The following is a 23,703-nucleotide window of genomic DNA, read 5'->3' as shown; positions in this document are numbered from 1 at the left end:
CCACCACGCTCGGAGTTTCTTAGCTTCTTCCAAGCATTTTGCGGCTTCGCGCTCTCTCTTGAGGAAACTTTCCATTACTGCTCCTGCCTCTTGCCTTTCTTCCAGCATTGCTGCTGCAGTGTTGGCAAATACTTGGGCGGTGGCCAGCATCTCCTTTCTTTTTGCTTCTAGAACTTCAGGATTGGCAGCTTCATCCGGAGTTATGGGTTTGTTGAGGATTTCCGAGTGGGCGATGGCACCCCGGCCAGCCTGTTCAACGAGCTCATCTGCGGTCATATATTCCGTGTGGCCGGAGATGTGTCCTTCTCCGGATTCCGGCGCGACGTGGTAGCGAGGCCGCGACGGCGGAGTCTCCGAAGTGGACGGATCCCGGAGCCCGACGGCGGTCGGAGTTTCTTCTTCAGTTTCCTGCTCCAGCCTAGTTATGGTTGCAAGGACCTGTTTAGGCGGAGCGGATTCCGCTTCAGCTGCCTCCTCATCCGCCAGCTCTTTCATGGCTCGATCGTACTCCTCTGTGTTCATGGTGGAAACATCATCTGACTCTGGGCTCAAATTGCCCAGGATTGATTCCTCTTTGTCTCCGGCATCCTCTTGCTGATCCGGGGCGTTGCTGTCTCCGGCAGCCCCCTGCTGATCCGGGGCGTCGCTGTCTCCGGTAGCCTCAACCTGCACGGGTCCGGCTTCCTCCTGAGGAGGAGCGGTTCCTGCGGTATGTGCGAGGAAGTGCACGAAGTGGCACCTTTGCTTCTCTAACACCTGGGAGACCCAGGCGGATCCGCATTGGTCTTCCACCGTAGTTTCCTGCTCAGGGGCGGATTGGGTGGGCTTTGAAATTTCCGGATCAGAGGCGGAACCTTCCTTAGGAAGCTCCTGCGTCTCAGATCGGATCTTTCCGACAGCGTCCTGCTCAATGGCGGTCGCGTCAGCGTGGCTTACCATAGCGTTTTCGCCGGAATCGGCGGTCTCGCCGATGAAGATGTGAATCCCGCCAATCGGGACTATGGAGAGCTTGACGGGGTTTTTCCTAGCCGGAATCCAGCACTCGTCCTGAGGGACGATCGGAAAGTTACCGGCGTACAGGACGCGCCCCACGGCGATGGTGTCGCCGATGCCTCCGAAGGTAGAACCCTCCCGGTTCCGGTCTCCAGACGCCGCTGGCCCCACGGTGGGCGCCAACTGTCGTTGCCTATTCGACGGTACCTCGGAGGAGGGATCCTCACGAGGGGGAGAAGAAGTAGGGGCCATAGGGCGGAGAGTCCTCGGGACGGTGGTACGCGATTTACCCAGCTTCGGAACACCTGCACGGAGACAGGGCCTACTGCTGCTTGTCTGGAATTATCTGGACGCTTTCGCGTTGTTGCAATGAGTTGTGGTTGTGCCCCTTAGGGCTCCCAGGATCCGGCTTATAAAGGCGCACGAATCTAGGGTTTACATGGAGAGTCCTAGCCGGATTACAGGTTGCCTAACTACGGTACAATGTTTTGCTGGGTACGTCAAGGATCCGGCCTCCTCGGAAGATCGGCTGGGATCCGGCTCCCTGATCCTGGGCTGGACTTCATCCTTAATGATCAACAGCAACTGGGCCGCCCGATGGGCCGCATGCCACATCACCGTCTGTGGGCCACCCGGGCTTGCCGGATCTAGGCACTGTCGATGATACACCCATGAAGTATACCCACGACACCACCCTTTGCGGGAGGTTCTACTTTTATCTTCAAAATCTCATTCTCTTCTTCTACACGCCGCCACCCACTATAAAACGACGCTTATCCAACCAACTGATATCTTTTGTCTCTAAACCATAGTTCATTTCTAGTGTACGAATCATTGCCTTTGCTGCTTCCTCTTCAGCTTTCTCCATCGTTCGAAATTCCGGACCGCTTGAACCAAACTCCTTATGTAAACCAATCATGCTGAAGAGGTAACCGCGCCTACACGTCCTAGTATGTATTAAGAGACAGTATAACTTGGCTAGCTACGAGGCTCCTCCGCGTTTTGGCGCCCTCCACCGTCCGATGGTGCTGTTCAACGTCCACGATCTCTCATGGTCGTTGCATGCTGGCAATCAAGTCCCGCTCAGACCCACATAAATGGGCTGCTGCTCGGCAAATCAATCTAGGTGGCATGTGGTTCACCGGGCCTTGTTCCGTGGCTTGGACGGCCCATCCTCACTTTTTTGTTTAGCGGCCCGCCGAAGCTTAGCTGCTCCTGCAGCTGACAATTCTGTTCATCCATGCGGCGCTGGATGTCGGCGAGAGGGACGCCTCGCCTCCTGGACTGCCGCTCATCCCTCCTCCATGCAGACGAGAGCAGCAGCGCTCGCGTCCACCAGGGCCACGCATGTGCCCTCTCTCTCCAAAGATACACGCATCACATCATGTGGCTCATCCACGCCCTCTAGCGGAACCCTAGGCAAGCGCAGGCGAGTGAATCTCCGATTTTTTGGCACAATGGACCACCTGCCCGAACGAATTGTCGGAATGGACCACCTCCGAATCAAAATGGCAAAAAAGACCACCTGTTCGGTGGCGGCACCGCCCCCAGGCGCCACGTGGAGCTTGCCGCCGGAGGACGTGGTGGCACGCTTCTCGCTGTCGACCGCCGTCAGGCGCCGTCCGCTGCGGTGGGACATGCCGCCGGGGGCGGTGGCGGCAAGGTGAGCCGTGGGGCCTGCCGCCCCCGAGCGTGGTGGCAAGGTGACGTGGCCGCGTGCCTCTAGCGCCTGTGGCGGCACGGTGTGCGCAGGGGTGCCCCACCGCCAGCCGTGCAGTGCACTGATTCTCACGCGAGCCTTTTCCCGCCCAAATGTTGTGCTGAAACATGAAATAGACCACCGAAAGCGCAAATTGTTGTATATTAACTGTGCTGATAGAGTAAAGAACACAGCCAATATTTTTTTGGGTATCGTTCGTACTGATTGAGGGCTATATAAGATGCACTTACGCGGCTGCGAATTAACACACCACGGTCGAGTTTGCCTTCTCCGCGTCTCTCTTCGTTTCTCAAAACATTTCAGTGAGTATGAGTGTACCTTGCTCGAACCAGGATTTTAGGCCGATGAAGGGGAAGAATGCAAGCTTGCCACCAGGGGTGACAACAGAGAGGTGTTGGTGCGGCCGCCTTGCGAAGGTGAAGGAGGTGGTGGATTTTTCTGATAAGTTCGGCATGAAATATTTCATGTGCGCGAACTACGATCATGATCCACCCAGACTAACAAGTTCGTCGTCCTCGAGGCCTGCGGTATGTTCTAACAGCATGATGAATAAGCATATTTGTATGTCATTATTTTTCGTTTATTAACCGTCTTATTTATGTTGCAGTCTCCCCCGCCCTTGTGCCAGTGGTTTCATTGGATTGACACGGAGCAGCCGGATTGGGCACGTCGTGAGGTTGAGGAAAAACAACAGCGTGCATGGGCAAGGTTCTTTGAGCAGGAGCGTTGGAAAAAGGCTGCTGCTAATGATAAAGTGGAGAGAGAGAGGGAGATACAAAAAATACACGCAGAGCAAGCTCGAAATCGTGAGGTGAACGAGAAGAGGATGCAGGAAGAGGCTGCATGTAGGTATGTAGAGGAAGAGGTGCGCAGGGAGGCGCGTGAAGCGGAAAGGCAGAGATTAAGAGAAAGGGCTGCTCAGGCGCGGGCCGCAGAAGAACGCGGCGACAATATCGGAAAATGGCCACGCTGGACGCAGGGCAAGTAGAGCGATGTCCCCATATTGTTGTATCTTAATTTCAGTTTCAGTGTGCCGATGTATCTTAATTTCAGTTGTAATTGTAGCGGACTATATTTATTTAAGTTGCAATTTAGCTATGTTTATTATTTCAAGTTTAAGTGTGTTTTGATTGTATCATTTATCCCGCCCAAAAAATCCCGCCGAATTCTTCCCGCCAAGTTCTCCCGCCTAAAATTCCCGCTGTATGATCTTCCGCGTAAATTTCCCGCCATTTATCCTCCTCGCTTGTTATAAAACCCCTCCCTCGTCATTCATTTGCTCAAGCCAAGAGTATTACCTCCAACATGCCTCCTCCTGGCGATCGTAGTTTTGACCGGTTCATGGCAAAGCCTCTTTTGGACTCTGCTTGTTCAGTTATGACTGCTAATAACATAGATGATATTGAAGATCTCGTCAGTAATGTGACCCTCCTCGTCGAGGTAGGTAAGATTTTTATTAGGCATGTAGGTATGCCGGGGAGAACTCCGGTGGAGATAAGGCAAGAACTTCTGAGGTTGTGAAAAAGGTATTACAAGCAGATACCCAGGAATGAGAAGCAAAGAGACTACATTGCAAAGTACCCTTTTGTTTGGGCAGAGTCGAGCGACGAAGACGTTGAAGTTTTCACGCCGAGGAGCATGGCTAGGAGCGATGCATTTTTCAAGGGGAAGAGTGATGCATCCGCAAGAGTTGACTCCGACGACGATTTCACGCCGAGGAGCAAGGCCAGGAGCGATGCTCTCGCGAAGGGTAAGAGTGCTGCACCCGCTAGCGGTTCATCGACGAAGGGCAAGAAGAAGAAGAAGGGCAAGCGTTTATTTTAAGTTGTCTTAGCAGTGTTGAATGTTATAGTATTTTAAGAGTATTTTCTAAGTTGATAGTACCGTTATATCTTCATTTCAGCTGTATCTTCATTTGAAGTTAATTCAGAAAAATGTGTCATACAAAGGTCATACAAGCTTGATCTAAAATATTCATACAAATAAGGCCCATGCGTATCACTCTTGTCGACGGCGACGGCGGTTCTGCCTCGGCCTAGGACCGGAAGGCGACAACCGTTCACGAGGGGGATGGGGTGGATGCAAACCTCGGCCGTACTGCTGTTCCTCATCCTCTATACGCGTGTCATCAGTAGGTGATGGAGTATGTAATACATACTGAGATTGTGAGTGTGGTGGAATCAGACTCCCTTGTGTGCTCATAATATCACCTCCAAAGAAATCTTCAACTATCCCGGTAATGTGATCGCGAGGTTCATGTGATGTTCCGGCATAGTATTGTTCTTGCGGCTGCTCCATATTGGGCCACGTGGGTTGAAAAGATTCCTGCGTAGTAAATAACATGTATGTCAATAACATGTGGGTAATAATCATGTGTCAGTTGCTAATTCTTAAACATGAGCGTACTTGACCGGTGTAGTGTGACTGCATGTGGTCACGACCCCGAAGTTGGGGCATATTGTGGCCTAAACCAGCACACATGTCGGGCCACGGACGATCAAAGGATTCCTGCAAACGAAAATGAGTTGTCATTAATACGAACGTAGTTAATCACGCATGAATACATAATTATTAAATCTGAACATACATGAGTGGTGTTGAATCTTTGTGAGCTCTCACCTTGTGTGTACGAGTATCGTTCGTATGGCAGAAATTGATCATCCTCCTATTACAAGTGGATAAAATATGAAATTGTCATAAATTCAGAACGAATACATATACGACGGTGTTTTATTTGCGATATAAGACAATATACCTGCATGTCGGGATGGTCCTGGGATATATGGGCCGACTGTGAGCGATCCAATAGAGACGAGTCGCGGCGTGCACGTGACGGAGGCGAGGGAGACCGAACCGTAGCAGTTGGTATGGTAGACGTCTGGGTCACACGCACCATACTCGGCCTAGATGACGGCGCCTCCGGCATGTCGAATGCTCCGGTAATAACATCATCGTGTCGAGTGCAACCAAAACGTTTAAGCCCTTTGATGGCATTATCAAAGATACGTCTCACCAAGGACTTGCCATCCTCACTATGCATGTTGCGCAACTTCAACACTTCCTGTGCATCACAAGCGATCTGCCTAAAGTCGTCGATCTAAATGGGAATAATCTTGGTTAAATTGGTAGTCCATTAAAAATTTATTAATATAATTTGTACAGCACGAACCGAAGCATCCCGGTGGTATGCTGCTCCCCTTGTGAGATGTGTCGGACTCGGCGGTGGAGGAGCGGTGAGCAGAGTACGCGTGCTAGCGCGGTACCACAGATTATACCTCGTAGATATGTGATGAGAGTACCCCCTGCATAAGTGATTAAATCAATTACGGCGTCCATGAGCAGAACGGATTAAAGTTGAAATTATAATTTGATTACGTGTCAGGTACTACATCAGAAGCTGCTTCATTAATCCATTTCGTAATCCACGTTTGATTACGTGTGCTCCAGTCGAAACAAGTCAGGCCCTTATTGTCTTGTCTGTAAACCAATAATTTGTTAATAGAAATGGAACAAATGATTTACTACTAAATTGAACGAACTTACGTATGAAAATCAACAGCTACTCGTCTCGGTAATGGTGGGGGAACCTCCTGGTATAGACCAAACTGCCGCATGACCCATTCTGGGTTGTATGCCTCGACCATCCAAATGAAGAGTAGGTTGCATCGGGTCAACCACAAGCCTGCATCTCGCAGCATGATAGGTGGTGGGCCCTGAGATGGGCCCCATGCATATGGCTTTGATGTCATCCTCTGTATATGGATCCCATCTGACCATGGTCTTCTCAAGTTGCTTAAACTCTTGGTGGTATTCAGGGTAGCAACCGTGTACCACATTATGTGACCAACGTTTGCTCGCATGTACCCACCGACTTCCAAATGTTAGAGGCTCGTGTTCTTCCTGGTTGTGGTTGTAAGGGTGGATTGGATTTATTATGTCCGGACGTCCAACTGGAAGGTACTCCCACGACCACAACTGAAGAAACTCAACGCTCACAGAAAGTATATGTCCCTTCGCAGTTACATTGGATTTCTTTGTTGCGTCACACAACCCCCTGTAGGTATGCGCGAGCAATGCAGAACCGAAGCTGTATATAGGGCTAGGAGGTAGAGGGGAATCTACTATTTCCTCAGCTATCTTAATTAGACTCGGGTGAACAATGTCACAATGTGACGAAGGGAACATCATACCGAAGAGGTACAACAAATACGCGAAAATATATCGCCTTTGTGTCGCATTATCTGCATCGGCTGGTAGCTGACGGAAATTGCTGACTAACCAGCTCAGAGGGATCCCTCTAGGACGTGACCCACTACGACTGTTTGCAGGCAATTGCATGCCTAACCAGTCCTGTACCTCCATCGGCCAAATACTTGAATAAGAGGCAGGGACAACTGGCGTACCACTGATTGGCAGACAAGTGATGGCAGACACATCTTTTAGCGTATGTGTCAATTCCCCACAACTTAAGTGAAAGGTGTGGGTTTCAGGTCTGCAACGATCAACTAGGGCCGACAGAAGAGAAGGATCTAAAATGAACTTGTCCCTGCTTGATGTCATCTTACAATATGCCATAAGTCCATGAGCCCTCAGATGGTCCTCGTAAACAATGTTAACAAGGAACATGTTCTTAATGGTCCGTAGCCTGAAGGTCGGAGGTGGGTTCGAGTGGGCGTCCGGGTTCAACCAGAGGTGGCAACGGTGTCCGGCATCACAGGAACTTTGCAAAAGGTCTGGCAAATCCGACGTCATAGTCTGCATGCATTAGTACATAAGCACACGTTAGTAAATCACAATATTTAAATATGTATGCATGCATCGATGGGCTAATCAAACATTCCAAATAGTACTCAATAACAATATCCAAATACATAATGATTTATTACAGGACACCACACATAGAAATTTATGAAAACTATGAAATTACATCATGCAGGGTTGTTGTTGCTGCGGTAAGGGCATTCCCCTCGCGAATGACCGGGGCATCTGCAAAGTCGATAACGGCGTGGTTCTCCTGCCTGGCTATGATCCATGTTATTCCTATGACGCCGAGATTGGCGTCTTCCTCTCGCGGTTCTCTTCAACGTCGGGTCCGGAACCCATTTCTTAGTTCTTTCCGGAAACTCGTCCCTATAGTGCCGGTCGAGCCCCCAGATCCAGAACTCACCGTTCCAGGTGCCTAGTAGGTTCTGGGTGTTGAAATATTGAGATATGTAGTTCTCCACGCCGATGTTATGCGCTGCAGCCGCTCTTAGCACATGGCTACATGGGTACCCTAACAGCTTCGGCTTGTTGCAACTGCAGTCAGACGTGCTGGGGCCGAGTTGAACAGCTTGCTTTCTTGATCTTTTATGGTGGCCTTTCACATACTTGGCTCGTACGTGGATTTCCCACTTATTATTAAGTGCATCAATTTGACGAAACCCATGACTTTTGGATTTTTCAGCTTTCTCATCCAAATGTCGTTGAATCTTTTCTGACCATGGCTTGTTCATTTGGTACCGTGCGTTTGCGACCAGCACTCTATCTGCAAAGTATGACAGACTCCGGTTTCATGTTTCAACAATCAATGCCGTGATCGGGAGGGCTCGCACACCTTTCAGCACGCCGTTGTACACCTCGGACATGTTGCTGGTCATTATGACGTACCGAGCCCCCGTGTCGTGAGCTTGCGCCCACTTACTTAAATCAGGGCACTTCTCGTTAATCCATGTACTCAAATTTATTACCCTCCTCTGGCCCCTCCAAGTTTCTCTCGGCGGCACGCTCCATTTCTTTATTGATTCCAGCCCAAATTGCATTCATTTTCGTTGACGTCTTCTGCATGCACATCCTCTTGAATAGCTTGAACCAATCCTTGTTCTTGAACTTGGAGTAAAAATTGGCTGCCAAGTGCCGCATGCACCACCTTGTCTGTAAGTCGGGCCACCCCCACTCAGTGTTGGATAAATGCTTCATTATTTCAAGTGCGCTCAGTAGGCCCGTGTTGTGATCTGAGATGATGCAAACATCGGGCCGATTTCTCACAACTCCCATCTTCAAGCAGGTGAGGAACCATAATCAACTATCCTTGTTCTCGCTCTCGACCAGTGCATAGGCAATAGGCAAGAGCTGATTATTTGCGTCAGCTGCGATAGCTACCAAGAGTGTGCCCTTGTACTTTCCAGTGAGAAAGGTACCATCTATTGACAGCACCGGTCGACAGTGATGGAATGCCCGTATAGTCTGGGGGAATGCCCAGAAGAAACGATCAAGGATTTCTTGGTTTTCCTCACGAAGGTGTTGACGATGTCTCCTAAACACTTGCATCCCCCGGTTAGTTACCGCTATCTGATGGAGCAGTCGGGGGGCAAGGTCATATGCCTCCTCATAGGTGCCGTACAACCTCTGGAAAATGTCCTCCTTCGCACGCCTTGCCTTGTCGTAGCTGACCGGGAAGCCAATCTGATCTTCCGCGATTTTCTGCAGCTTCTTTGCACCAAGGGTTATATCTTCTTCCACGGTCACTTGAATTGTATGTGATACATATTTTGCAGTAACGTTGCGGTGCTTCTCGAGAGCCCCAACCTGCTCGCAGCTATGGGGTTCTATTTTTGAGATATGCCAGGGCTGACATACCCCAAGGCTCTTCCGAGCGATAACTCGCCCCATGCAACCCTCATTCAATTTGACACATATGACTTTCAGCTGCCTTCGATCAGACTGCTTCACTCTGTGCTCGCGAGATATGCCCAGTGCATACCTCTTCATTGCTTGGTCAGCGGAGTCTTTGTCTGGGAAGGTTTGCCCAACCTGCAGACTCGCCTCCCCTAGGCCCGGAACAGAGCGGAATTTATTGCTGATGGTCATAGTTTGTAAGAAGTCAGGGTCCATCGGTGCCGCAACTGCCCTCTGGGAAGGACCGGCACCTTCTTCGTCCGATGAGGATTCAGACGAAGAAGAACGAGCGTCATCGTCCAACGTCTCCAGCAATCCCTCCACATGCTCGCTAATGTCAACGACCGCGGACCAATATCCTGGGTCGGGAGCATAGTGGTCCACCACCTGCTCCGATGGGCCTGTGCTAGGGGCTGCAGTTAGGGCCATATGCTCCGATGGCCGGTGCTAGGGGCTGCAGTCAGGGCCATATGCTCCGATTGGCCGCTGCTGGGTCCTGTGATGATGGCCATCTCAACTTCACCAACGCCGCTACTGCATCCGGCATCATCATCACCAGATATAAACTGAACATACACCATGGGCTCTCCGTACATAGCAGCACCAGGTGTGCTTGCAACCCTCATGTACGTACCCCAATTTCTATCACTTTTTATCTCCCGCAAACTCCAACGGGCAGGTGTCCCATCATTTCCTCCTATGATGATGACAGCCTCAACGATCATCTTCTTGCCACGCATGCCTGGACCAAAACTTGTTCGGATGCATCTTCTAACATCCACAAATGCTCTAGTCACCATGTCTGTCACTGCAACTTTCATCGAGTCGCAGCGCGACACATCGACACCGGAAAATTCATCGCGTACGACGTCTCCATAAAACACTAACACAGTTTTGATCGTACCTACCGCACAACCATATTTTCAAATTAATATTAGTAATATCGCAGCTTAACTCGTATTACTGTTTTCATAATTTTTTATATCAGCTTCAACATGCGATTAAGAATTTATAGTTATTAATTCCATTAGAACTTTTTTTACAAATACAATATTTACAAACTATACAATTACTCTCACAAACATAATTCCATCACTCACATAAATATTCTAACAACAAATATAAGATGACATCATTTATACCTCAACTTGAAGATGATTGTTCTTCCAAAAAATAAATTACGGGCCACGAAATTCCCAAATTATGCCTATCCACAATAACATAACCGCTGCACTTCTATGCCACCTAAAATGCATATTCAACAAAAAAAAGTTAGAATATTTGCATGTGCCCCTAAAAAATGTGTCTACGCATGCAACCGGAGCATATGCACTAATGCCACAAACTAATTACACTACACGACTAAATAAATTCTAACTACATAATAAAATATATGGTTGTTCAACATATCATTATTTACTCCTAATCTACACACTAGTGGAGAATGGATCTTTTGTCGCGGGCCGTTAGGGGCTTTTGTCCCCGGTTTTCAACCGGGACAAGAGAGGCGGGACAAAAGGGGTGGCCTTTTGTCCCGGGCGGCTTACGAGCCGGGACATAAAGTCCACCACGGGTTTGCAAACCGGACAGCTGTAGATTATTTTTCGAAATTGTTTTTCAATTTTTTTGTAGGGTAGGGTTTAGTGCTTTTCAATTGTTTTACAATTTATTCCGTCTTTTCTTTTCGAATCTATTTTTTTGTCACATTTATTTTTTTAATTGTTTGACTCGTTAGTCTGTCACTTGGACCATTTTTAACACTAATTACACTTAATCTTTAGTCAAATTCAAGTCTTGGTCACACTTCCCGGTCAATCACCCATCCTCACACTGCTCCACCCTCAGCACGCTTAACTTCTCTGTTCTTTCCTGCTGTGTTCCCGCGAAGCTGATTGTACCTTATTGTAAATATATACTACCATATGAATCTTATTAACTCTTATACCATTGTGTGACTTATCTGTATTTTTGAAAACAAAACAAAAACAATTATTTAAGTAACAATAATAGATAAGATAATAATATTAAATTCTAATGAAAGTAAAATAAGTAATAAAATTATTTTATTAAATAATATATCCACTATTCATATAATATGGCATAGTTAATGTCCTTAAATCTGTAAATCGCATTTGGACAAATAATATGTCCATTATTATTAAAAAATGTGACGAATTTAAATATGAACTAATTTATTTTTTATTCATTTTTATTACTATTATTAAACAATATATCCACTATTCATATAATATGGCATAGTTAATATCTTTGAATCTGTAAATCGCATTTGGACAAATAATATGTCCATTATTATTAGAAAAATGTGACGAATTTAAATATGGACTAATTTATTTTTTTATTCTTTTTTATTACTATTATTAAACAATATATCCATTATTCATATAATATGGCATAGTTAATATCTTTGAATCTGTAAATCGCATTTGGACAAAAAATATGTCCATTATTATTAGAAAAATGTGATGAATTTAAATATGAACTAATTTATTTTTTATTACTATTATTAAACAATATATCCACTATTCATATAATATGGCATAGTTAATATCTTTGAATCTGTAAATCGCATTTGGACAAATAATATGTCCATTATTATTAGAAAAATGTGACGAATTTAAATATGAACTAATTTATTTTTTATTCAATTTTTATTACTATTATTAAACAATATATCCATTATTCATATAATATGGCATAGTTAATATCTTTGAATCTGTAAATCATATTTGGACAAATAATATGTCCATTCTTATTAGAAAAATATGACAAATTTAAATAACAATATAATAGAAAGATTTAATATATTGATCGCGACGATTCATATGTTCATACATAGAAGGCACACACGACACCACACACCACACCACCATGCATATCTACTCATAATATTAAGTTTGAGGCGATCACACTTGCTATTGTAGCCAAGTGCCCGGAAATACCTCCTACCCAGCTCGAAGCCGAGGCGAGCGTCGAGAGCGGCATACTGCAGTTGCTTATGGCTCAAGGGAAAATCGCCCCATCCAAAAATCAGTGCCTCTTCTTCTAATTCCTTGGCGGTCTTCGGTGGCTTGTTCTTCTTATTAACCTTCTTCTTCTGCTCGAGACCCGTCCCAATATAATGATTTGCCAAATCAAACAAACTCGGAGTCTGCTTATTTGGGACAAGGTTCCGGAGGATCTTCTGGAGGTTGATCGCAGACGGAATACCAATAATTCCGTAGGTACGCAGCATATTGACATCATTGTGGATTGCCGCGCCATAGAATCTGATGTTCTTGTCCGCAAGGAAATCGATGAGAAGTTGTGGCACTTCATCGGCATGAACAATTTGGAAGACCAAAGTCTCTTGCGCTACGGAGAGTTGAAGGATGGCAGCGCGTTGATTTCCGCGGCGTCGAGGGTCGGTGAACTCGCAGTCCAAGCCCACGACCGTGATTTCCGCGGCGTCGAGGAAATCCCTCTTGATGGCGCGGATCCACCTCTCCACCCTCTTCGCACGGAGGGTGTACGTGACCTTGAAATCCATCTTTTCGATGACATCGTAGTAGACTTCGAGATCGAGGGAAGTCGAGGGCGTGCGCGAGCTTCACCATTTTTGGATCCATGAGAGAGAGATGTGGCTAATGGTGCAGTTTTGGTGGCTATGGAGATGTGAGGAAGAACAAGGCATGTATATAGGGGATAGGGAGGTGAAAAGGCACACTAGTAGAAAACAGGGCTTTCGTGGGAGCCTTTTGTCGCGGGCGCGCCTGCACCCGCGACAAATGGCGTGGCCACGTCGCCCCGAAACCATTCGGAGCAAGGCGGGCCTTTTGTCGCGCCCTTTTGTCGCGGGCCGTATAACAACCCGCGACAAAAGGGGTCTTAGCTTTGGCGCCCCCTGCCAGCACCCCTTTTGTCGCGGGTCGTAATACGGCCCGCGACAAAAGGGCCATGCCTATATATACTCACAGCCAGCTTCCCCCCCCCCCCACCTCCCTACATTTTTTTCCTTGGTGGTGAAAGGTGGAGGTGTATGCTAGCTCATTTTTTCTTCATGTGCACAAGAGGTGTTTGATGAAATGCTTGTGAGGGATGCCACTTGATTTTATTTGATAAGATTTCTCCTTTTTTTGATCCTAAAAGGTTAGCAACTATTTTCTCGTATATACATAGTCCGTACAATACTAATTTTAGCAAGGTGATTGCATCTGATACATAATTGTACTTATGATGCAGATGAGTCATCCATGGATGTACGGTAACCGATGTGCTCCCACTTTCAGAGAGGGCGTGAATTCTTTCCTGCTTGTGGCCGAGGCCAACAAGTCGAAGCAAGGTTTTATGTGTTGTCCATGTCTGAAATGTAAGAACGAGAAGGATTACTCTTGCTCAAGAGACATTAAGAGCCACCTGCTTCGGTTTGGATTCATGTCCAGCTATAATGTTTGGACCAAGCACGGAGAAGAAGGGGTTATGATGGAAGACGGCGATGAAGAAGAAGATAACGATGACCAGTACCGATCTATGTTCTCTGAATGCGATGATACCACAATGGAAGACAATGAAGAAGAAGGAGGTGAAGAACAGGCAGCAGATGATCGTGTTGATGATGATCTTCGTCGGGCCATTTCTGATGCAAGAAGAGACTGTGGCACGGATAAGGAGAGGTTGCAGTTCGACAAGATGTTAGAGGACCACCACAAATTGTTGTACCCAGGTTGTGAAGATGGGCAGAGAAAGCTGGGTAGCATATTGGAATTGCTGAAATGGAAGGCAGAGGTCGGTGTGACTAACTCGGGATTTGAAAAATTGATGATAGTATTAAAGAAGCTGTTTCCAAGAAATAACGAATTGCCCGTCAGTACGTATGAAGCAAAGAAGCTTGTCTGCCCTCTAGGATTAGATGTGCAGAAGATACATGCATGCATTAATGACTGTATCCTCTACCGCGGTGAGAAGTACGAGAATTTGAATAAATGCCCGATATGCGGTGCATTGTGGTATAAGATCAGAAAAGATGACCCTGGTGATGTTGAGGGCGAGCCACCCAGGAAGAGGGTTCCTGCGAAGGTGATATGGTATGCTCCCATAATACCACGGTTGAAACGTTTGTTCAGAAACAAAGAGCATGCCAAGTTGTTGCGATGGCACATGGAAGAACGTAAGAAAGACGCGATGTTGAGGCACCCCGCTGATGGTCGGCAGTGGAGAAACATCGGGAGAGAGTTCCCGGATTTTGCAGGTGAGGCAAGGAACTTATGGTTTGGTCTAAGTACAGATGGCATGAATCCTTTTGGGGAGCAGAGCTGCAGTCACAGCACCTGGCCCGTGACTCTATGTATCTACAACCTTCCTCCTTGGTTGTGCATGAAACGGAAGTTCATTATGATGCCAGTGCTTATCCAAGGCCCAAAGCAACCCGGCAACGACATTGATGTGTACCTAAGGCCATTAGTTGATGAACTTTTGGAGTTGTGGGCCAAACCAGGTGTACGTGTGTGGGATGAGCACACCGAGCAAGAATTTGACCTACGAGCGTTGCTATTCGTAACCATCAATGATTGGCCTGCTCTTAGTAACATTTCAGGACAGACGAACAAAGGATACAATGCATGCACACACTGTTTAGATGAGACTGAAAGTAAATATTTGGGAAAAAGCAGAAAAGTTGCGTACCCGTACAATCGCCGTTTCCTTCCGCGCAAGCATCCCTTAAGGAAAAAAGGCAAGCATTTCGCTGGCGAGGCAGACAACCGTCCGAAGCCTGTCCCCCATAGTGGTGCTGATATATTTGACATGGTCAAGGATTTAAATGTTATCTTTGGAAAGGGTCCAGGCAGTTGACCTGTTCCGAAAGACGCTGATGGTCACGCGCCCATGTGGAAGAAGAAATCTATTTTTTGGGAGCTAGAATATTGGAAAGTCCTGGAAGTCCGCTCTGCAATCGACGTGATGCACCTGACCAAGAATCTTTGTGTGAATATTCTAGGTTTTCTGGGCGTGTATGGGAAGACAAAAGATACAACAGAAGCACGGGAGGACCAGGAACGTCATAAAGGATGAAACGGGAATCATCCAGGGCAGTTTGAAGGGCCTGCCAGCTACGCTCTTACCAAACAAGAGAAGGAGATCTTTTTTGAAGCCCTATTCAGTATCAAGGTTCCGTCTGGTTTCTCGTCGAACATAAAGGGAATAGTAAATATGAAGGAGAAAAAATTCCAGAACCTGAAGTCCCATGACTGCCACGTGCTTATGACACAATTGCTTCCGGTTGCATTGAGGGGACTTCTACCAGAAAATGTTCGACTAGCCATTGTGAAGATATGTGCATTCCTCAACGCAATTTCTCAGAAGGTAATGGATCCAGAAACTTTGTCAGGATTACAGGAAGATGTGGTCGAATGTCTTGTCAGCTTCGAGTTGTTGTTCCCACCATCCTTCTTCAATATTATGACGCACCTCCTCGTTCACCTAGTTGAAGAGATTAGAATTCTCGGTCCTGTATTTCTACACAATATGTTCCCCTTCGAGAGGTTCATGGGAGTATTAAAGAAATATGTTCATAACCGAGCTAGGCCGGAAGGAACTATCTCAAAGGGCTACGGAACTGAGGAGGTCATTGAGTTTTGTGTTGACTTTCTTCCTGACCTTAAGCCGATTGGTGTTCCTGAATCTCGGTATGAGGGGAGGCTGACTGGAAAAGGCACACTAGGAAGAAAAGCAACGGTGTGCAGGGACAATATTTCTTTCAATCAAGCACACTACACAGTTCTATACAATTCCAGCTTGGTGGCTCCGTGCATCGAGAAACACAAGAATGTTTTACGAGAAATAAACCCAGGCCAGCCCGAGTCCTTGATTACACGTCAACACATGAATACCTTCGGCAGTTGGTTGCAAAGACATCTCATTAGTGACCCAACTGTTGTTGAGCAGCTGTACTTGTTGGCCAGGTTACCATCTTCAAACATATGTACATTCCAAGGGTACGAGATAAATGGGAATACATTTTACACGATCGACCAAGATAAAAAGAGCACCAACCAAAACAGTGGTGTCCGCTTCGATGCAAAAGATGAGAATGGGCAAACCACCACATATTATGGATACATAGAGGAGATATGGGAACTTGACTATGGTCCCACTTTTAAGGTCCCTTTGTTTCGGTGCAAATGGGTGAAGCTCAGCGGTGTACAGGTAGACGATAAGTACGGTATGACAACAGTGGATCCCAACAATCTTGCGTACATGGACGAGCCATTCGTCCTAGCCAACGAGGTGGCTCAAGTTTTCTACGTGAAGGACATGTCTAGCAAATTGAGAAAAAGAAATTAACAAAAGAATACATCAACCGAGGAGCCAAAGCGCCACATAGTTCTTTCGGGGAAAAGAAACATCGTGGGAGTGGATGACAAGACAGACATGTCAGAAGATTATAATAAGTTTAAAGAAATTCCACCCTTCACGGTGAAAATTGACCCAAGCATCTTGCTAAATGATGAAGATTCTCCATGGCTACGGCGTAGAAGATCACAGCAGTAGATGGCGATGTAATAATGTATTCTTCATATATAGTTCCCAAGACAATCTCTACATTTATGTAATAATGAGAACCCTTTCCCCAACACTGTTAGAGGAGATGGAACTTTAGTCCCGGTTGCACCCACCAACCGTGACTAAAGGTTACCCACACATCCTCATCCTGCCGACAGCTTTAGTCCCGGTTGCATCCACCAGCCGGGACTAAAGGTTGCCCGCCTATTTTCTTCCCGCGCTTCCCACCGCTTCCCGCCTCCGTCTTCCCGCCATTTTTTCACTATATATATGTAGGCTTGGTCTCCATTTACATATCACATCTACACTCATATCTGCAAACCTCATCACCCTCTCCCATGGCTTCCATCGTATCTCTAACACCCCGGGAGGCGGAGGCACTTTGCGCCTCGAACTACCCCTGCCCGCCGGGCTACCGCGTCCCGACCGGCTGGTTGCTGAGCGTCGGAGGCGTACCGGTCCCTCCTATCCCTCTAGGTGTGGCACGCGAGATGGCCATCACGAACCACTACTACTTCGAGCTCACGCCAGAGCAGCGGAGGAATCCCCAGTGGCATCCCGGCTACAGCCCGACTTGGGACAGCTTCTTCATCAATCGGCGTGAGAGGGCGGTTGCCAGGTACGAGGAGGACGGCCCTCCTCCTTCGAACTTCAACGAGGCCGGCCGTCGGCTGTGGTGGCACGGCCGGACTCTCCAGAGCGTAATGGCCTACCGTGGCCCCCGCCTGCGCTACCCTCGATCCCAGCCCACGCGTGCTCACCCGTCCAGGTTCGACAACCGCGACCCCGATGCTAGCGATGATGACGTCGGCGACTATGATGACTACAGTGGCGACGTTCATATGGCTAGGCAAGACTATGACTGAATGACTCCAACATTCGAATCTGGCCATGTATCTTAATTTTCAGTTGAGCTCTGTACTTTAATTCCAGTTCAATCGTAATAAAATTTCGTAACAACCACTTTATTGAACTAAAACAACCGACAACGACTTTATAAACTGAATTTAAACTAAAACAATCGACAACGACTTTATTGAAATTACAATAAAATAGATAAATGACTAGTCTAGTCTCTACTCGTCGTCAGAGGTTGTCTCCGTCCAAATGTCATCCCACCGAGGGTCGTTTTCGGCCCAAGTTGTATTCGGGTTCTCGAGCTCGAACTCGGCGACGGCCCGACGGTGGCGCCTGTTGGACCTGCGTTGTGCCCTGAGGTCAGCGAAGAACGCGTCGGTGTTGTCGACGTCGTTGGGGAACTGCGCCCTCCACTGGCGCATCAACTGCTCGTCGTGCTCGGCGATGGCGATCCTGCGCTGCACCTGGCGGTGCCGGCAACGGTTCTCGTCGTCGAGGAGGCACGGCGCTGGCGCGAGGAACTCCGCCTCCTCTAGCGATTCAACATCCGGGAAGTTCATGTCGCGCCGTGGCCGCCGAAATCGCCACGCCGCCGCGTCGTAAGCGCGCGCCGCCAGCTCCGGCGTGTTGTACGTGCCGAGGGTTAGGCGGATGCCACCGGCGCGTATCTCGGCGTAGAGCCTACCGCTCGGACGCACTCGAACGCCACGGAAACCGGACGACCCTCGACGACGTGGCGGCATCCCGGAGATGAATGAGCGCACGCGGGGCATGACACGTGTAAGCCACGGCTACACACGTCGCACGCGGGGCATGGCACGTGTAAGTTACGGCTACACACGTCGCACGCGGGGCATGGCACGTGCAAGCCACGGCTACACACGTCGCACGCCGGCAGCGACGGGGCGACACGTGGCACGGGGAAGCGACACGTTGGATACAAACGGCCGGAGCCGTTGGATGCACTGTGCCACGGATGCCACGGAAACCGGACGACCCGCGACGGCGTGGCGGCATCTCGGAGATGAATGAGCGGAGGCGGCGGCTACACGTCGGTGTCCGAAATACTCCGCATATCATTAGGGTGAAACATACACGACTATGATGTGAGATGCAAATAGGTATATGGATGTCATATTCATGTTCATTGGATTTTTCTGATCAATTTTCATATATAAAACATTTCTATTTGAGTTACCATTTAAAAGTTATTAAAATAATAGTTTTTATTAATATAAAATAGATAAACAGGGTTTATTTAAAATAGAAAATGAAAAAGTTTAGAAAAGTGGACTGATCCACGTCCAACGGCTCCAGGCCGTTGGATTCAAGCGGCCGGAGCCGTTGGATGCACTTGGCGCGGATCATCCCCAACCCCCTTTTGTTGCGGGTGGTGGCACGACCCGCGACAAAAGAACCCCCCTTTTGTCGCGGGGCGGCCCACCACCCGCGACAAAAGGGGGCCTTTTGTCGCGGGCCGTGGCACGACCCGCGACAAAAGGGTGTCTCCTATATAAGCTCTGCGTCACGGGCGGAGCCACCACCCGCGACCCCGGAGGCAACCCTAGATGATTTTTGCGCCGTCGGCTGCCAAAAATTTCCGCACCGCCGCCGCCAACAGCTACGCCGCCCCGGCCGCCGCCTCGCCACCTCTGCGCCGTCACGGCCCCGGCCGCCGCCCCGCCACCTCTGCGCCGCCACCGGCCCCTTCTACGCGCGCGCCTGCGCAGGTAGCCGCCGCATGCCATGCGCCTGCCATTTTTTTTTAAATTTTTTGTAATATTATTAGTATTAGTTAGTTAGCTAGTATAGTTAGTTAGTTTAGTATATGTATATGTAGTTAGTTAGCTAGTATTTTTTTTTTAATTTTTGTAATATTATTAGTATTAGTTAGTTAGCTAGTATAGTTAGTTAGTTTAGTATATGTATATGTAGTTAGTTAGCTAGTATTTTTTTAAAATTTTTGTAATATTATTAGTATTAGTTAGCTAGTATATGTAGCTAGTTAGTTAGTTTAGTACAAGTTTAAATTTTGTATTAGTTAGCTAGTTAGTTAGTTTAAATTTATGTATATGTAGTTAGTTATTTAGTATATGTAGTTAGTTAGTTTAAATTTAGTATATGTAGTTAGTTAGTTTAAATTTTGTATTAGTTTTTTGTAAGTTTTTTGTATTAGTTTAAATTTTGTATTAGTTAGCTAGTTTAAATTTTGTATTAGTTAGCTAGTTAGTTAGTTTAAATTTATGTATAAGTTAGTTAGTTTTTTAGTTAATTAGTTTTATGTTGTTTATGTATTAAGTTAGTAATTTAGTTAGTATTTAGTTAATCGCCACGCGCCGCCGGTATTAAGTTAGTAATTTAGTTAGTATTTTTTAGTTAGTTAGTTTAAGTTTTCTGTAAATCTTTCAAAACGCTCCGACCGGACCGACACCGTCCCACGCTCCGTCTCCCTCGCTTCACCACCCCCGACGCCGCAACTTCCCTCTCCTCTACCTTGATACGTCTCCAACGTATCGATAATTTCTTATGTTCCATGCCACATTATTGATGTTATCTACATGTTTTATGCACACTTTATGTCATATTCGTGCATTTTCTGGAACTAACCTATTAACAAGATGCCGAAGTGCCAGTTGCTGTTTTCTGCTGTTTTTGGTTTCAGAAATCCTAGTAAGAAAATATTCTCGAAATTGGACGAAATCAACGCCCAGGGGCCTATTTTGCCACGAAGCTTCCAGAAGTCCGAAGACGAAACGAAGTGGGGCTACGGGGTGCCCAAACCCTAGGGCGGCGCGGCCCCCCCTGGCCGCGCCGGCCTGTGGTGTGGGGCCCCCGTGCCCCCTCCTGACTTGCCCTTCCGCCTACTTAAAGCCTCCGTGACGAAACCCCCAGTACCGAGAGCCACGATATGGAAAACCTTCCAGAGATGCCGCCAACGCCGATCCCATCTCGGGGGATCCAGGAGATCGCCTCCGGCACCCTGCCGGAGAGGGGAATCATCTCCCGGAGGACTCTACGCCGCCATGGTCGCCTCCGGTGTGATGTGTGAGTAGTCTACCCCTGGACTATGGGTCCATAGCAGTAGCTAGATGGTTGTCTTCTCCCCATTGTGCTATCATTGTCGGATCTTGTGAGCTGCCTAACATGATCAAGATCATCTATCTGTAATTCTATATGTTGCGTTTGTTGGGATCCGATGAATAGAGAATACTTGTTATGTTGATTATCAAAGTTATATCTATGTGTTGTTTATGATCTTGTATGCTCTCCGTTACTAGTAGATGCTCTGGCCAAGTAGATGCTTGTAACTCCAAGAGGGAGTATTTATGCTCGATAGTGGGTTCATGCCTGCATTGACACCGGGACAAAGGATGTAAAAGTTCTAAGGTTGTGTTGTGCTGTTGCCACTAGGGATAAAACATTGATGCTATGTCTAAGGATGTAGTTGTTGATTACATTACGCACCATACTTAATGCAATTGTCTGTTGCTTTGCAACTTAATACTGGAGGGGGTTCGGATGATAACCTGAAGGTGGACTTTTTAGGCATAGATGCAGTTGGATGGCGGTCTATGTACTTTGTCGTAATGCCCAATTAAATCTCACTATACTCATCATGATATGTATGTGCATGGTCATGCTCTCTTTATTTGTCAATTGCCCAACTGTAATTTGTTCACCCAACATGCTGTTTGTCTTATGGGAGAGACACCTCTAGTGAACTGTGGACCCCGGTCCAATTCTCTTTACTGAAATTCAATCTACTGCAATCTTGTTCTACCGTTTTTACTGCAAACAATCATCTTCCACACAATACGGTTAATCCTTTGTTACAGCAAGCCGGTGAGATTGACAACCTCACTGCTTTCGTTGGGACAAAGTACTTTGGTTGTGTTGTGCAGGTTCCACGTTGGCGCCGGAATCCCTGGTGTTGCGCCGCACTACATCCCGCCGCCATCAACCTTCAACGTGCTTCTTGGCTCCTCCTGGTTCGATAAACCTTGGTTTCTTTCTGAGGGAAAACTTGCTGCTGTGCGCATCATACCTTCCTCTTGGGGTTCCCAACGAACGTGTGAGTTACACGCCATCAAGCTAAATTTCTGGCGCCGTTGCCGGGGAGATCAAGACACGCTGCAAGGGGAGTCTCCACTTCTCAATCTCTTTACTTTGTTTTTGTCTTGCTTAGTTTTATTTACTACTTTGTTTGCTGCACTAAATCAAAATACAAAAAAATTAGTTGCTAGTTTTACTTTATTTGCTATCTTGTTTGCTATATCAAAAACACAAAAAAATTAGTTACTTGCATTTACTTTATCTAGTTTGCTTTATTTACTGTTGCTAAAATGGCCAACCCTGAAAATACTAAGTTGTGTGACTTCACAACCACAAATAATAATGATTTCTTATGCACACCTATTGCTCCACCTGCTACTACAGCAGAATTCTTCGAAATTAAACCTGCTTTACTGAATCTTGTTATGCGAGAGCAATTTTCTGGTGTTAGTTCTGATGATGCTGCTGCCCATCTTAATAATTTTGTTGAACTATGTGAAATGCAAAAATATAAAGATGTAGATGGTGACATTATAAAACTAAAATTGTTCCCTTTCTCATTAAGAGGAAGAGCTAAAGATTGGTTGCTATCTCTGCCTAAGAATAGTATTGATTCATGGACTAAATGCAAGGATGCTTTTATTGGTAGATATTATCCCCCTGCTAAAATTATATCTTTGAGGAGTAGCATAATGAATTTTAAACAATTAGATACTGAACATGTTGCTCAAGCATGGGAAAGAATGAAATCTCTGGTTAAAAATTGCCCAACCCATGGACTGACTACTTGGATGATCATCCAAACCTTTTATGCAGGACTGAATTTTTCTTCGCGGAACCTATTGGATTCAGCTGCTGGAGGTACCTTTATGTCCATCACTCTTGGTGAAGCAACAAAGCTTCTTGATAATATGATGATCAACTACTCTGAATGGCACACGGAAAGAGCTCCACAAGGTAAGAAGGTAAATTCTGTCGAAGAAACCTCTTCCTTGAGTGATAAGATTGATGCTATTATGTCTATGGTTGTGAATGATAGGACTAATATTGATCCTAATAATGTTCCATTAGCTTCATTGGTTGCACAAGAAGAACATGTTGATGTAAACTTCATTAAAAATAGTAATTTCAACAACAATGCTTACCGGAACAATTCTAGTAACAACTATAGGCCATATCCTTATAATAATGGCAACGGCTATGGTAATTCTTATGGGAATTCTTACAACAATAATAGGAATTCACCCCCTGGACTTGAAGCCATGCTTAAAGAATTTATTAGTACGCAAACTGCTTTTAACAAATCTGTTGAAGAAAAGCTTGGGAAAATTGATATACTTGCTTCTAAAGTCGATAGTCTTGCTGCTGATGTTGATCTTTTGAAATCGAAAGTTATGCCTAATGAGAATCATCATAATAAAATTGTTACTACAGAAAATGCCATCCAAGTTAGAATTTATGAGAATATAAGATTAATGGCTGAACTGCGTGCTAGGTGGGATAGAGAAGAAAATGAAAAACTAGCTAAAGAGAAGAATGTAGCTAAAGTTTGGACTATTACCACCACTTGTAATGCTAATGCTACACATGTTGCTGCACCTCCTACTAATACTAATAAAAGAATTGGTGTTAGCAATGTTTCCACTTCTAATGCAAAGCGCCTGAAACTGCCTGAAACTGCTAAAACTGCTGAAACTGCCTGTGATAAAGCTGCTGAAATTTTTTCCAACATTGGGGATGATGATCCCATTGCTTTAGATTATAATGGTTTGAATTTTGATGATTGCCACATCTCTGAAGTTATAAATTTCTTGCAAAAACTTGCTAAAAGTCCTAATGCTAGTGCTATAAATTTGGCTTTTACA

At 46.4% G+C, this 23,703-nt stretch overlaps 2 protein-coding genes across 2 annotated transcripts; both read right to left on the bottom strand.

Annotated features, from left to right (window-relative positions):
- Positions 1-8,773: 8,773 nt before the first annotated feature.
- On the bottom strand, positions 8,774-9,586 carry LOC139832267 (uncharacterized). Its single transcript, XM_071821986.1, has 2 exons — positions 9,038-9,586; positions 8,774-8,938 (listed from the first exon to the last, which is right to left on the bottom strand). The coding sequence occupies exons 1-2, from the start codon at positions 9,584-9,586 to the stop codon at positions 8,774-8,776; spliced, it is 714 nt and encodes a 237-aa protein (XP_071678087.1).
- Positions 9,587-11,185: 1,599 nt separating this feature from the next.
- Positions 11,186-12,917, bottom strand: LOC127310843 (uncharacterized). The gene is made up of 2 exons (XM_051341477.1): positions 12,331-12,917; positions 11,186-11,258 (listed from the first exon to the last, which is right to left on the bottom strand). The coding sequence occupies exons 1-2, from the start codon at positions 12,915-12,917 to the stop codon at positions 11,186-11,188; spliced, it is 660 nt and encodes a 219-aa protein (XP_051197437.1).
- Positions 12,918-23,703: the final 10,786 nt, after the last annotated feature.

This window comes from Lolium perenne, chromosome 6 (genome assembly GCF_019359855.2).
Source record: "Lolium perenne isolate Kyuss_39 chromosome 6, Kyuss_2.0, whole genome shotgun sequence".
Lineage (NCBI taxonomy): Eukaryota > Viridiplantae > Streptophyta > Magnoliopsida > Poales > Poaceae > Lolium > Lolium perenne.
Note: the sequence above shows the minus strand (reverse complement) of the source record. Positions and strands in the feature narration are given on the sequence as shown.

Excerpts from the sequence above, each read along its gene's own strand:
- LOC139832267 (XM_071821986.1), bottom strand. The coding sequence starts at position 9,586 with ATGGACCCTGACTTCTTACAAACTATGACCATCAGCAATAAATTCCGC. Across the intron at positions 8,939-9,037 it reads GACTGCTCCATCAGATAGCG|ACTATACGGGCATTCCATCA; the intron begins GTAACTAACCGG and ends GCATTCCCCCAG.
- LOC127310843 (XM_051341477.1), bottom strand. The coding sequence starts at position 12,917 with ATGGATTTCAAGGTCACGTACACCCTCCGTGCGAAGAGGGTGGAGAGG. Across the intron at positions 11,259-12,330 it reads GGCTTCGAGCTGGGTAGGAG|CTTCGCGGGAACACAGCAGG; the intron begins GTATTTCCGGGC and ends AGGTACAATCAG.